This window comes from Lampetra planeri, chromosome 31 (assembly GCF_965212315.1).
Source record: "Lampetra planeri chromosome 31, kcLamPlan1.2.h2, whole genome shotgun sequence".
Classification (NCBI taxonomy): Eukaryota; Metazoa; Chordata; class Hyperoartia; order Petromyzontiformes; family Petromyzontidae; genus Lampetra; species Lampetra planeri.
In genome coordinates, this window is record NC_136137.1 from 7,754,760 (window position 1) to 7,770,621 (window position 15,862).

Sequence of the window (15,862 nt, forward strand, 5' to 3'; positions counted from 1 at the left end):
GCCATTTTTGAGTTGTAGCCCATTAAACGCGTGAATATTACAGCAGGAAATATTTATCACGCCGTCAATTTCCGTAACCCCCATTACGTGTGCCGGTCTCTCCTCACTCCCTCCCTCTCCTCTCTCTCTCTCCAGGGTCCTGAGTAGTGCACAACAGCGGCTGTCATTGCTGCAATTGCAGGCCGAGATGTGTCCTGGTTGCCCGTGAGAGATGCGGAGATGTTATTGCACGCTGAGATTTTTTTGCCGGCTCGACGAGGGCTCCGCTGTTAGCAGGAGGTTGCTCTCTCCCCCCCCACCCGTGGCTTTTTGTTTACTCCGAGGGCACCGAGCCCCCTTTTTCGCGGCTTGAAACGTCAATCAAACAGTGGAAGATGGGTTTTTCTTCTTCTTCTTCCAAATTCACATTTCCGACGCGTGCTACGTTCCAACAAACGCGCTTGCCCCGGCGTTACAGATCGTGCACTTCCTTATTTAACGAGCTTGTTGCTGAGATTTTACAGGGTTGGTTGAACGCCTTTTTTTTATGGCTATGTAAAAGAGGATTGGGGTTGGGTGGGAGGGGGTTAGTGAAAGGTTTTATTTAAAATAGAGTTGGCCAGACAGCTCCGGTGGTTAAAGAAAATGTTAAGCAAAATTCTGTCACCACATGTAAATAACAAAAAAATTGTCTTATCACCCACTTTGCTCTCCAGTCCATTATTATCAAGCAGCGTTTAAGCCAACACACTGGGCTGATTTTCACCTTCTGGGTCTCATCAGCATAATGTTTTGTTGAGTTTGTTGTCCTTCTCCCACACATCCGATTAACACGGTTGGCTAAGTTTGGGTGCAAAAGAAGTTCCACATACATACAGCAGAGTTAGGCCTGTTAAATGCATTACCTGTGCCTACAAAAATAAAAGAGTCAAGAATACAGTGGGATAGAACCACAATTCCAGAACGAAACGTCAATCGACGAAGCGCATTGCCATGTACTGGCCACCACCAAGCCCTCTCTGGTGTTTCTTATGCGCATGATGATCTGTGCGCGAATGGTGATTGAGCAGAATGACCAAAGCAGAGCGTTAAACCTCGTTAGGAATTTCAAAATTCTTATTGCTTCTCTCCAGCGTTGTTTATTTATTTGTTTATGTGCAATGCTTGGAGATATTTTATTGTGAATCGGTGCTTCATGAAATTAATATTGGTTGTATTGTTATTTCTAGATTAGAAGCTTTCGTGACTGCAAGGATTCATATTCTTAGGTTTCCTTTTTTTCTTTTTTACCTACGTAACTTTACCGAAAATACTAAGAATACGTATTATTATTAGTTTGGGGGGTGGAAGGTTAGTAAGGGAGGGAGGAGCAGGGATCGAGCATCATGAGTCGAAGCCATGGCGGGCTCTATGAAGAACGGTCTGGGTACGGCTTGCGTCTGGAGCCTAATGGCCGTGGGAACACGGAGAGACGCTGCCAGATGACCATCAGTGGTCTGGCATTATTCATGGTCTGCCATTGCCGTGTGGAATCGGGACGTCTGCCCTCTGACAAGAGTTCACGATACTTGTGACACTACCACTCTTTGAAGTGTTCTTTTTAGCTCCAAAAACAAACTTTTGAGGACACTGAAAGAAGTATTGCTTCTTGTGGAGAGCTGGGGAGGGGGGGGGAAGCACCAAGATATATGATGGTCAGATATGTGATGCTATTTTGTGATGATGATGATGTTTGTGTCAATAACGAATATGCTGATGTCGTTCTCCCAGGAGGTGGATGAGGGGGAGGCCCCACAGAGGAACTGGAAGGGCATCGCCATCGCTCTGCTCGTCATCATCATCGTCTGCTCCCTCATCGTCACCTCCGTCATCCTGCTCACACCCGGTAAGGACGTGTCATCGTCAATCTACACTCAGCTCCACATTTATTACACGGAAGTGGTCATTCGATCAAAACCGCTGTCGATATCACACACAAAGTGATTGCCATGTTATCGACGCTGGAAGGACGATGCGGTGAGGTAGACCAACGGCCTGGATAGCATCTTCTTTTGCATGGCGGCCGAGTTGTTCAGCAACGTTTGTTCACATGAGCCCTATGGCGGTACCCCGGGGTACCAGATAATGAAAAATGGCCGAGGCAATTAAATACTTTATTTCTGGGACACTATTTTTTCTAGGGGTGTACTTAACTCCGCGACTGGGGCACCAATCAATCCGAAATCAGTGCTATTCCGCGATGTCGAAACGCCGAACATTAGCATAAAAAATCCGTTATCGAACAATTAAACTTTGAATAGTGCATCGTGTACAGCTCGTCGAGATGAGTCGATTGACGCATCGCCGGCCATCAACAGACTAAAAAAAATTAACCCGTAAAAACAAAGTTTTTCACTATAAATCCTTTATATGCGTGGCATCGGTTTTATTTTATTTTTCATTTCTGTTTTTCTTGAGTAAGAGTTTAATTTTTATCACATTGGTATTTTAAATTAAATATGAAATTTTTTTTTCCTAAAAAGTGGAAAATTTTGGAATTTTTTTTCACGAAAATAAATTGTCACGCACAACGAGTCTGTGTGCAAAATGTCAGCTCGATTGGATCACGGGAAGTGGGTTAAAAAACGACCGAAAGATTTGCACGGTCGTAAGCGCACAAGCAAGCAAGCAAGTGAACTTAATATAAATGATTTAATGACTGCATCACGGACATTACGCGAGAGTACCCCAGGGTACCGCCATAAGGTTCATATCTACGATGCGGCCCGTGTGAACGTGGGCCTGAGGCTCACCTTCATGTGGTGGCACTGTTACCTCGTCACTTGCTTGTGCTTCGTGCTGCTCCTCTTTGTCCCTAATTAGTCCAGAATACGCACGCTACCTGCACCTGCATCTCTATTGGTTCGCGTGTGTTCATGTTTCTATCATCGCACCAAGATAATAGACATTGCTTGCACGTACTCTTAGGATTTTTGGGTGAAGTCACGTAGGTAAGAATAAAACTAAAACTAAAAAATAATAGAAATAAAATTCATTATTAGTTTTATTCTTACCTACGTGACTTTACCGAAACAAACTAAGAGTATGAATCCTTGCAGTCACGAAAGCTTCAAATCTAGAATTGCTTGCGTGTGAAACGAACCTTGTTTGTTGTCCTCAAAATATGTTTGCGCAGTTCTTTCTCTTTCCGATCCGCGTAATTTTGTGTTTACGACCGATTAAATACTTCCCTTTTGTTAGTTGAGCAACCTTCCATCAAGGATATCTGTCTGCTAATATGTCTGTCTATAGTTTTCTGGTTAGATTTTATGTCGCTATTTCATTATACCTGATGATGATTGCTTGTGTTGCAATCGAAACGTCGTATTCTATTATTTAATTTAATTTATTATTTTATCTTTAGACGTGACTTAACCGAAAGAAACAAATAATAATTCCTGCAGTCACGAAAGTTCTAAAATTAAGATTCTTCCATCAAGGACCCCTCCTTACGCGTTCTTGTGCAATGTTGATGTTGTCGCTCTGCTCGTTTACCACGGATTTCCCTTGCAATATAGCCGGGCAATTGAGTCTTTCCACGGATCATCCTGTTTGGCCAAACTCGAACGAATCATCGGCACATCAGACGCCATCTAAAGTCCACCAGACGTCAACTCGAACATAGCCCAGGAAATCATCACGAACGGCCGATATGAACTCCAGCCTTTCGGATTGCAGTCAAGCACCGCGCTAAAACTTGGCTATCTTCTTCTTGGTTCTTTCGGTAAAGTCACGTAGAAGGGAAGTAATAAAATAATAAAAATAAAACATAATAAAACAATTCTCACGACGTTTCGGCCACAACGCAAGCAGCCGTCCTCAGGCGAAGAATGAGACATTATCAAGCTAGGAGCTTATATAGGTGTAGCGAGGAGGAGCTATCTTTGACCTCTCGCCTGCTGAAACAAAACCAAAATAAACTCGAAACCTTCCAGATCTACGCGGTCACAGAGCAGCACACCTCCATGTAACGCCGGCAGCTTTTCCACGATCGCGCCGTCAATGTTATCACAGAGTGTGCGGTCATCCAAAGTCCTGGACTCGTGCATATTCGATACTCATGCCGAGTTGTGGGCTTTGGCAGCTTCCTATTCACTGGCAGTGGCACCTCCTCAAAAAGTTAACAAAGCTCTGTATTACTGTATTATTATTATTATTCAGCGTCCTTTAAAACCTACAGATCAAAAAAGCTTTTGTATTCATAAGGTCAACAAATGAAAGGGTTCACATTTCCCCCAACCCATGCAGTTGTGCTATAATCTAGTGGGGGTGTCTGTGCGCGAGTGAAAAATATCGGTAACTTTATGTGACACCCAGAGGGTGCGCCTTACTTTCCGGAGCGTCTTATAACACTGGTCAACAAAAACAACATTTTTTTGTGGCCTGGACTTTTGCAGCTGTTTTAGACTAATTTCAGGGTGCTGATTCCATATCTTATCTCAGATTTGCTCTATCACATCTCATTTTTATGCTATCGGCATACCCCATTTTCATTGATTTTACCCGAAATTAACTCTGTCACTTATGATTGCAAGTTGTTGCGAGTCAGTGACTGCTTTAGTGTTAAAATATGGTGCTGTATTTTTAGGATAGTGTGTTTATAATATAATTTTATGTAGATATCCACATTTATTTAATATTTTTCTTCTGCAGTTTTTATTGAAAATGCAATATTTGATATATCAACAACCTGATGCGATAGACAAAAACTGATGCCAGATTTGAAATCAGCACCCCAAAATTACCTTAAAACCGTTGGAATACCTTATGCCAGAAAAAGTGTGTTGACCAGTGTATAATCGAGCGAAACGTGAGAAAATCTTTGGAAGAAAAAAGAGAGAGAGAGAGAGGACAACATCCTGGGAACACCAGGACGGGTGGCAACTGTAGCGAGGCGACACGTTGGCGAGAAGCTGGGGAGCGTACCACGTGGGGAGCGTACCACGTGGGGACCCCGGCGATCTGAGCCGCGACGCCCATTAAGGCGTAAATACATCATTACGTGTCCCCACTTGGCCGGGAAAGCCCATTTCTCTCTCGCACCTGCCACATCCATTCTACTCTTCACTCTTCTGTCATTTATTGTACTTTATTTTATTATTATTATTTATACCTTTCTATCAAAACCACCCCCCTTTCCCCGTTAACCCGAATTTGATGGGCGATTGTCTGTGACTGCGTCAAGCTGACGGAGTGATTTTTTTTTTCATAGAGCGATTGCTATGTTCCCCCCACCACCACCACCACCACCGCCCGCCCGCCCGCCCCTGGGCCGACGCGAAACTCCCGCTACGGGACCCCGTGTGGTCGTTAGTCAACCGGGCAGGCAGGGTGGGCCCGTACTTCTCCCGTTCAGGCCAGGTAAAAAAAGACAAAAATATCGCGCTTGGAGAAGCAGGCCAGTCACCAGCCAGTTGCTGATGAAAAAAAATAAATGGACTTTTGAGGAGTTGGGTGAATCGTCAAAAAATAAATGTTAGATATCCCATCCAGACGTTGGCTCATTTCATACATTTCATATCTCATATCCCTGTTGTTGTTTTTTCGCATGCCCGTGCACTCGTCAGCCTTCCTTTATGTTGACGTTTCTGTAACTTAATTTTAATACGAATGTTTTTTTAAGTAATTGGTCTGAGCAAAACTTTTATTTCATGAAATGTATTTAATTTTTGTATTCATTTGTTTGTGCACATTTTAAATTTCTTTTGTAAGATGGTTCTTTTGCTCTAATTTCCATTTGCTTTCAAATAGTATATGTACGTTATGAATAATAATTCAAATTTGTGATGCATATTCCATCATCGGATCCTAATACACAATGCATGGAAATCAGGAAACGAAACCAGAACCAGGACAACCGACCAAACTAAAGAGGAAAGGCCAGTTTAAAGAGATGGGTTTCGAAGCAGACAAATATATATACCGAATCTGATTTCCTGATTTCAGGTGGCAAGGCGTTCCATAGCTTGGGTTCCACCCTAACAAAAGCACACATCGCCAAAAGAGCACAACCTCGACCTGGGAGTGCTGAGCAGTTGGAGATCAGAATATCTTAAGGACCTTGATGGAATATGGAAATGCATTAGTTCTTGCAAGATTGCTTTCGTTATTTTGTTGACCCAGGTTACTCTCGCAAATTGTGTCCTATCTTGATCTCTTGGCTTTCTCACCTGCTTAAACAACATGAACTTGAGACTTCCAGATCTATGCGTCACGCAGTAGCATTCATAGAACTTTGTTCGTACGCTCCACATCGCGGCGTCGAGGATGCGAACCAAAGAAACGTTGCAGATAGCAGGAACAACGTGTCGCAGAATTTCTTCACACCCATTAAAAACATCTCTGAACAAGAAAACGTACCTGTTCTCTATTTTGTTTTACACAACGTCTCCCCCGATTCTCCCCGTCCTTATTCTTCACGGAAGGGACTGAAAACTACGGAGAGCAAATCCATAGAACCGGTGACCCACCAATCTAGATTGCCTTGACCCTGTCGATAATAGGCATTGCGGATTAATGAGCCGAGGATAAGAGGACTTTTACTGTACTAGATATGCTTGTTAATTTGGCCCCTGGTGTAGAATATAAATCCTGCAATTGGGGCTACAGGAAGTTGAATCTCAATGGGAAACCACACGCCCCCTATGGTCTATCCTAGATAGTGGACGCCACCGTACCATATCACAAATAAAATACAATTTAGTCACTTCCAATTGATAATAATATCTCCTCCACTGGAAACTACTTTTTTTCCCAATGATGCCATTGAACATTGAATAAAAAAATATATATTTCCATTTAAATAAATTTACATGTACATTTTTGCTTTACTTTATTACAATTTATACGAAATGTGGTGCCTGCTCGCATCAATGTTATAGCTGCTCATTAATTCATCAACTTTTTAAAACATTTACCAGTTCATCTCGAGGGGCTTCATGGCGGTAGAGTGCAATCACCGACTGGTGAGCCAGTCAAATCTTTGCACCCTCTCTCTCGGTGTTCTTCAGACCACAATCGTCGATAAGACATCGTCCGTGCGATGGCCGTCACACAATTGAAACCCATTGGGGTTTGACAGCACGTTGGGGTGTTTTCACATTCGTGTATTGTCGGGGGCCGCACTAAAGGCCACGAGTGGCCCTGGGGCCTTGCAACGAAGAACACTGCTCCGCTCTGAAGAAGAACCGTGGCTTGAAATGCCGGCCTGCTTCGGTATTCTCTCATTGTCAGGCAGTGTAATTAACACGTGGTGAGTGTTTTCTTAGTTAATGTCATCAACGGGTTTATATCTTTTTTAAAGCTGTAGAAACAGAGAGGGCTGAGCATTGCATCAGTGCAATCAGCATGGCAGCAGACCCGAGGCGGCGCTTAAACGTTTGGTCTTTTTGTTTTGTGTGTGTCGGATGGAACCCATCATTCACTTCAGCCGGGCACACGAATAAACTAGCCGCTCGGATGTTTGGATGGCCTCACCGTGGTACTTTGACAATAAACGATACGAACAAAATGCTCTTGGTGTATTGTAAAGCAGTACGATGTAACTGTACGGTGCTTTGTTTGCGCTGGGAGTCCATTTGATCGCGGCAGTTAAACGCAGTTTAAGTTCATCTCGCGGACGTGTGTCCGTGTGTGTGAGCGAGGAGCTCGTTTGGGCGGACTTCTGTTTGGGGACCGCTGACGTTTCCTCTGGCCCCTTGTTTGCACCATGGTTTTTGTTGTTGTTTAGTCGACATCAAACATTGAGCAGGAGCCAATACGCTGGCTTCGTTAGGAAAACAAAAAATCGACAGGATATGAACTTTTGCATGCTTTGTGGGCTGCAGTTGCTTACATTTTTGTAATTATTTTAAAGAGTTGTATACATGTATGCAAACATTACCAAATTAATATTGTGATTTATAATTGGGTTGTTTTGGTTTCGATCGTGGAGCTATTGTGTCAATGTTTGATAACGACCCTTAACCGTCCGACAGCGCCAACCACAAAGTTGTCAGGTGACGTGCAAATATGCCAATTGATTTGGTTTCATCAGCAGCACCTGAACATTCGTATTTCCTCTTCATTTGTGTAATTGCTTTTCCAAAGTAGCCCCGCGGTTTCTGCTTGTCTTGGGACTCGCTTCTCGCGAAATCCTTCCACGGGGAATCGCGCGCAGCCTCTGCTTGCGGTGATTCGACCGCGTCAAGGTGTGCCGAGAGCGAACTATACCGGAGAGCGTGACCCCACGTGACCCCACGTGACCCCACGTGCCTGCGCGCTTCCAAATGGCTCGAAGGAAAGGGCGCCGCACTCTCTCAGAATTGGACGCGGCGTAACATTTGACTAACGTTCCCGGCCTTTTATATATATTACAATTTGTCCGCGGCATTCTGGCTGAAATTAGCAGCGTGGGATTTTAAAGCGGGCATGGTCGGGCGAAGCCCACTACGGTGACTCGGAGGTCAGAGCTTCAGCCATTGAGCTGTAGAACGTCGACCCCACTGAACCCACCGACGTGCAGTTCAATGTTTGATTCAAGTCACATCCACCCACGGTTTGTGATTTCCTGCTTCAATGAACATTAAGGCCATCGGTGCTTGGATCCTGTATGCAGCCCTGAGCCAGTGATGGAATTTCCACATCTCTGGACAGGGGTGAGTCCATCCATAGGAGAACCACTTTTTACTTACCTACAAGTTGGTATATATTAGTTAAATCCCCCAGCCCCGGGATGAATGATTGACTGAGGCAACGCCAAACCAGGATTAGAACTCGGAACCTGCTGATTGTGAGCCCGCTTGCTCTACCACCGAGCCACCTGGCCAGATTTGTATTTCTCTAAACTTGCTCTGAGAAATGGGCGTTAAAGATCAGGTGATGTCATTCGTGAGACTTGCCCTTTGTGCGTTCGTTAAACAGCCCAAATGTCATATTCCAAGAGTGAGGGCTTGAGTGAATGTGATTTGAAATCTGGTCTCTGGTTTCGAGGTTGAAAAACACATCTTGAAGTATTCCATATTTAATCACACACTTGACAACGCATCAGTTCATAGATTCAAATGGAATCTTACACTCGAAATGCTAACATTGAATTGCATCTGGAATAATTGATTATTTATGATTCATAAAAATAAGATTCAAATGATGCCTTGGTATTACTGTGCAGTTGCGCCAATAATAAATGAGATCACATAAACAAGACATTAATAACGCAACTACATTGTGACCCTGAATCACTGCAGTTCTTCGAATCATCATAAGATTACCATATGCTCTGTGTTAAAGGCCTCATTTCCCCCCCTTTATTTAAAGCATTGTGGGGATGCATCCTATAGTCCAGCAAGTGTGCCTGCATGTGTGTCACTAGGTTTGTGTAACCTTATTGGAAACCGGGTACAAGATTGGGGTGCATCCTACTATCTGTAACATCTTATCCAGAGGACATGGTCATTTCCTCAGCCTACTCAGGTAGTACTAAAAACGACTCCTAAAAAGAGCAGAGGTCAAATAGCCGTTTCAACAATAGGGATTAACCCGTAGCCAGCAGACCTGCATTTTAGTGTATTGGCCTGGTCATCGTTGACCATTGCTTAACACCACACAGGATAACGGATTCTGGTTGTGTACATAAATCGAGTGGAGGGGTTAACCGGTAGACGGGAACAGGACGGGACCATTCGCTTCTATTCACAACTGGAATATAAAAAAAAACATATTGGTCTGTAGTAGAAGAGGCCCTTGAAGGATGTCATGTGAATGCCTCTGATTTCACTCGGGGGTTGCTTTGTATGAGAGGGGTGGGGGTATTGGGACGGGGTTGGGGGGGGGGGATGCGGGTGGGGGACATTTTTCTCTGCTGTCTGTAGGAGGATCCAGAATTGATTAAACCCAACTTTGATATGTCACCAGATAGGGCAACTGGGATGTAATGTTCATATATATATACAAAATTAAATTACAACCTTGCATCTGTTTATTTGCATGATGAGATTTCAAAACGCTTGGGGGGGTCTGCGAGGGCGAGAACCAGGACGTGTGTCATCGTCGGGTGATACCGACAACTGGAGAAGGCAAAGAGGGAAGTCTGCACTTGCCAGCCGACATATATCATCGCTGCCTCGTGGTCCCAGCTGACTCCGCTGCTTTCTGCTTGAACATTAGCGTTGTCCGTTGTTGGCCCGGGCCGGGGCCTCTCCCCGCCCCCACGCCCCCACGCCCCCCCTTATTTACCATTTTGGCCCTGTGGGTAGGTGGATGAATGGATGGATAGATGGATAGTTCAATGGCCAAGTGGATAGGCGCGTTAAACACTGCTGGCCCGGCCGTTGGCCCAGGGTGGCCCATTGCCGGGACGTTTGTCTGAGACGGCACCCAGCGCATGGCGCCTTTCGCATGCACTCTAAGTGATTGCTCGCGCTGCCCCTCCATCACTCGCTTTACTCTTCCCCGGGATCTGTTTTGTCTCCCGATCCCGGTCGTGATTCATGGCCGGTGTGCCCGCGAGTGAAACACGAGCGCCATCAATCTCGCCCTCCCATCTGCTGCTGTTTCTTATTTTGGGGGTAGTAGATTTCCCCCCCCCCCCTCTCTCTCGCGCTCTCTCCTTCGTGCGCATGTGGTTTTTTTGGTGCGCGGGGAGCAAACGGCGGTGGTCGATAGCGCGCTGCGCTGCGAACCCGGCCATCCCGAGTTCGATTCTCGCTCATGGCCGCCAAATACCAGTTGACGATTTACCTGAACCGGGCCTAGGCCTCCCCTCGGTCAAATCGGCCTCGAATGCGCTACCTGGTGCGGTGTGTAAGTTTCGCCACTCGGGAGACGAAGACGGTTTGGTGCCATTGTTTGGCCACACAACCCCTCGTGTGCCGTGCCAGCCTTCATAGAGGCGCTTACTCGTCAAAACAGCACTTGCACCAATAGCCTATGGACGCTATACCTGGAATATGTGTCTCTGTACGAGGTGGGAACTGCATTCGTGTCACTTTGATGTACTGTTGCAAGTTAGCCAAGCAACGACCCCACCCCCTTACCCCACTCTTGAGGTCACGATTCATGTACTGTTGCCACACTTCAGAACCGAACCCAGACGTAAATCTCAAGCCGCCTCGATCTATAACAGCTGTGCTGCAGTCTCTCGTAATAAAGTTCAACACAGCCGCACCGATACCAGGTCTGCGTACAAATCCATTCCTGTTGCCACCCGAGCACGGGCGCGAAATCTAATGACCGTCCGGGGTCAAACACGGGCAGGTGGCAAAATCTCAATTGAAGGGTCACATTTTTTCCTCCCCTCTCAAAAACTGCGGTGCAATGCAGCGCAACACGCGTGGCTGCAGTGGCAACACGTTAAATAATTATGTAATAATGTTTATCAAAACACACTCGTTTACTTATTTATCCAGGAGAGCCTCACAGTAGTTAGGACTTTTTTTTCCCAGGAGGGTCCTTTATTGGGGGGTTTCGATGTTTTCAGCCGATTTAGTGATTAACTTTATTTTACATACTCTTTGGGGTTTTTTTCGGTAAAGTCATGTAGGTAAAAAATAAAATGAATGAAAACAACTAAATTCCATCACGACGTTTCAGGCGCAACACAAGCGTCCTTCTCCAGGTGGGGACAACTTAGCGAAAGCACAACCGCTTAAGTGGTTGATTTTTTACCTACGTGACTTTACCGAAAAAAACCCAAAGCGTATGAATCCTTGCAGTCACGAAAGCTTCAAATCTAGAATTTATTGTACATGTAGGAGGAAACTAGAGCACCCGGAGAAAACCCACGCGGTGCGAGGGGGGCAACGCTCTATCCCCGTACAGATGGGAAACACATGGCGATTAGTCTCCTTGCCGTACTGCCTTCTCCTGGTGAGCCTGGCTACGGCACAACCTCGATGCCCGCCCACGGGAGTGGAGTTTCAGCAAAGTCTGTGCGGTGATCCACCAACACTCGCCACCGCTGCTGCTGCTGCCTCCACAGTGCTGGGGGGTTACTGCAGCCACGTGCAGCATGGCCGCCACCACCGCCCGGCTATCACCATTGACATTTTTAAATCCTTTATATGAAGTTCACTTGCTTGCTTGCGCGCTTACGACCGTGCAAATCTTTCGGTCGTTTTTAACCCTCTTCCCGCGATCCAATCGAGCTGACATTTTGCACACAGACTCGTTGTTGCGTGACAATTTATTTTCGTGAAATTTTTTTTCCAAAATTTTCCACTTTTTAGGAATTTTTTTTTTATATTTAATTTAAAATACCAATGTGATAAAAATGAAACTCTTACTCAAGAAAAACAGAAATGAATAATAAAATAAAACCGATGCCACGCATATAAAGGATTTATAGTGAAAAACTTTGTTTTTACGGGTTAATTTTTTTAGATCTCACACAATATTCTAGGCACGTATCGTGCGTGCAGTAATCGTTTTGATTCGATGCATCGTTACACCTCGTGATGTATCCCCTAGGTTGACTTGACCTTAAATGAATGTCGGTGGCTGCTTACACAAAAACACCTTCGATGGAATTTTTCTATTGGCCAACCAATTTCAACGAAGCTCAACAAAAGCAAGCAAGCGATTAATAAACACACGGGAGTAAGCGTCATCACTGGCGGACACAAAGGTGGAGTTGCATCTGGACACGCCATCCACTCGTTGTTCCGTGCCGGGCCCTTGATGGGTGTGCTCGCCAACGGCATTTGGCGGTGTACAAGGCTGTGAAACAGAAGTCCATTGCGTCCCTATTAATCTCTTCCCCCCTCAAGACATCGCCCTCGCCATCCGCCGGTGCTGTTTATTTCGTTTATTTACGCTATGTTACCACCAGCACCGTGCCCCGCAAGGCAAGGGGGAGGCTTAGTGCACGTAATTACATCACCCCTGAGCTGTGCCAGTCAGCACTGGGGCTGTTTTACACTCGCAGACTCGTATTTCAAATAGCCGTTTCACGCGCTATCACCCCCGGAAATGTGTGTGTGTGGAAAATGTGCTCACTCGGCCTAAAAAAAAACGCGTGGATGGAGAGCTAGAGAGAGTGAAAGCGGCGGTGGAGAGAGAATGAAAGGGGAGAGAATGAGGAGAGAGAGAGAAAGAGCCAAACAGACGGAACAGAATAAATGTGCATTCGGTTGCGAGTGGTTTTTTTGTGAAGACCCACCTTTCTCTTGCCTCCGTTGCATCCCCTTGCCCTGCCACAATCTTAACGTTTGCCCTCCAATGTCATCTTGTAATCTTGCTCCCTTTGCTCGAGAAGCCTCGCTGAGACCCAGAAATAAATTCAGGAGGGGGTTCTCCATGACATATATTTAGTATTTTGATTTGCCCTCCCCCCCCACCGCGAGTGAAAGACTGAGAACGCACAGCGAATCTGCACGTGCCCAGCACCTGCTTGGACAGTGTCCCAAACCCATTTTTCGTCATCATGAGCCATGATCAATCCACTGCTGGACGAAGGATTCCCCAAGCCGTCGCCATCCCTTGCAGTTTTGCGCCGTATCCCACCCTATAGGGCGTGCGCAGGGAGCTGAGTGTATCGCTCCATCTCCCCAGTTGACGTGCTCAAACCTGTTATGGTATTCCAAAACAAGTATTCACAGCCCTTTGTCATTCGACTACTGGATGAAGTCTTCCCGATGCCATTTATCGGTTAGGAAGGTTGCTTGAGTATGCTTTTACCACGACGATTAGTACGGCTCGGGGGAGCGGTGGATGGTGGGGGGGGGGTTTAGATATCACTCGCAAGCGATGCTAGCCTGGCCCGAGAATAGAACTCGGGTCAAAAGGTTCATCGTGCAGTGGGCTTAAACCAGTGCATGTCACCCTAGAAATATCATTTTATTTAACCAGGAAAGCCTCACAATACTTAAGACACTGTTTTTTTGTCGAGGAGGGTCCTGCCAATTCCATTAATGGGTGATTGGGCTCTTGGCTGGCCCACAGAAAACCCATCACGCATACAAGGGGTGGATAATTAGAGTATTACAAATGCAAAGTTTCGCCCCTGCTCGAACGGACATTGGAACGGCGCTTATCTTCCTTTTTGGTGGCGCCTAAGCCCAGTGGTGGCAGCAGGAGCCAAACTCTCTAACAGCATTTCGCCTCCTGAGATACAGCCAACTCGGCCCACGCTGGCCAGACGCCTTCGCAAGCAAGACATGGAAGTACCCACACCTTACCCCCAACACACCACACTGCCGACGGAATACACTGGTCAACAAAAAAAAATTCTGGCCTGGACTTTTGCAGCTGTTATAGACTAATTTCAGGGTGCTGATTCCAAATATGATCTCAGATTTGCTCTATCACATCCCATTTTTATGCTATCGGCATACCCCATTTTCATTGATTTTACCCGAAATTAACTCTGTCACTTATGATTGCAAGTTTTTGCGAGTCAGTGACTGCTTTAGTGTTAAAATATGGTGCTGTATTTTAGGATAGTGTGTTTATAATATAATTTTATGTAGATATCCAGATTTATTTAATATTGCGATTTTCATTGAAAATGCAATATTTGATATCTCAAAAACCTACGTGATAGACAAAAACTGATGTCAGATTTGGAATCAGCACCCCAAAATTACATTAAAACCGTTGGAATTTGCTTATGCCAGAAAAAGTGTGTTGACCAGTGATATCATACAACACACCTGATGATGATTGCTTGCGTTGCAATCGAAACGTCGTGATTTAATTTAGTTATTTCTATTTTTTATTTTATTTTTATTTTTTCACCTACGTGACTTTACCGAAAGAACCAAAGAGTATGGATCCTTGCAGTCACAAAAACTTCTAATCTAAAATCATCCAGCATGTTTACCAGCGGCAACAACAAACATACAAAAAATGTTCTGCTACCACCAACCCACCCACCCACCCCTCTCACCCAATGTCCAATTCGTCTGCTCGTGAGAAGCATACACGTTGATACAACGCTAGCTTCGCAGCAGCGGCGGTGTTGTCGGCCTCATGCTCATTTGGAGTTGGCGTGCAGTGTGGTCTTGCCGATCCGCTGAGCTGCCTGGTGGTGGTGGTGGTGGGTGGGGGGGGGTAAAACATCCTGGCAACAGTTTCTCATGGCCATCAATAACCAGCGCCTGCACGGGGCGCAATTTAAAATGACAAACAGCTGCGTTCGGACAAGGGACTGAGATAGACGGGCGTGTTTGAATGTGGCTCGGTTGAAAATTGTGTGTGTGTGGTGTTGTTTATTTATCCATACTGTGGATGTTGCCAAGCCCAGCACATTTTCTCTATTGTTGAGATATATATTTATATCTGCTACAATGCAGTGGCTCGGAGTTCTAACGCTGTCAGGGAAACTGAACCGGCACGGCCAGAAATAAAAAGAAAATGCCCTTTTATTTTCTTGGTTCTTTCGGTAAAGTCACGTAGAATGGAAATAATAAAATTAAAAAAAGAAAGCATTATTTTATTATTTCCATTCTACGTGACTTTACCGAAAGAACCAAGAAGATGAATCCCTGCAGTCACGAAAGCTTTAAATCGCCCTTTTATTTGTTTTTATACTGAGCAAAGCCAACACCGAGTCTCATGAATCTTTCTTCACGAGGGTCCTGCTCCGAGATGTTTGGCCGTGTCGTTAACGAGCGTTTTCGCGACCGACGTGGCTGAGCGGTAGCGCGCTCGCCCCCTGCTTGCAGAGCCTTGCGGGACGATGTCCGATGTTTGTTTTGCTCGGTTCCTGGATCGGACATCATGCCAAACAACGCGTGTTGCAATCCGAGAGCTAAGCAGCACGGCTGCGAAATTCTGTGCCAGCGGTGTCGTCTCATCGAATGCGTGGATGGTGTTCGACCGTGCGCTTCGTTTTCTTTCATCGTGTCAAAAAAAGAAAAACTCCCCA

General features: G+C 45.5%; 1 protein-coding gene across 1 annotated transcript in view; it reads left to right on the plus strand.

Moving 5' to 3' along the window:
* The first annotated feature begins 1,734 nt into the window (after positions 1 to 1,734).
* LOC144729021 (inactive dipeptidyl peptidase 10-like) overlaps positions 1,735 to 15,862 on the plus strand; it is a 378,451-nt gene continuing 364,323 nt past the window's right edge. The window contains exon 1 of the mRNA XM_078608853.1: positions 1,735 to 1,864. Within this exon, the coding sequence (XP_078464979.1) occupies positions 1,735 to 1,864 (130 nt within the window). The remainder of the gene's footprint in view (positions 1,865 to 15,862) is intronic.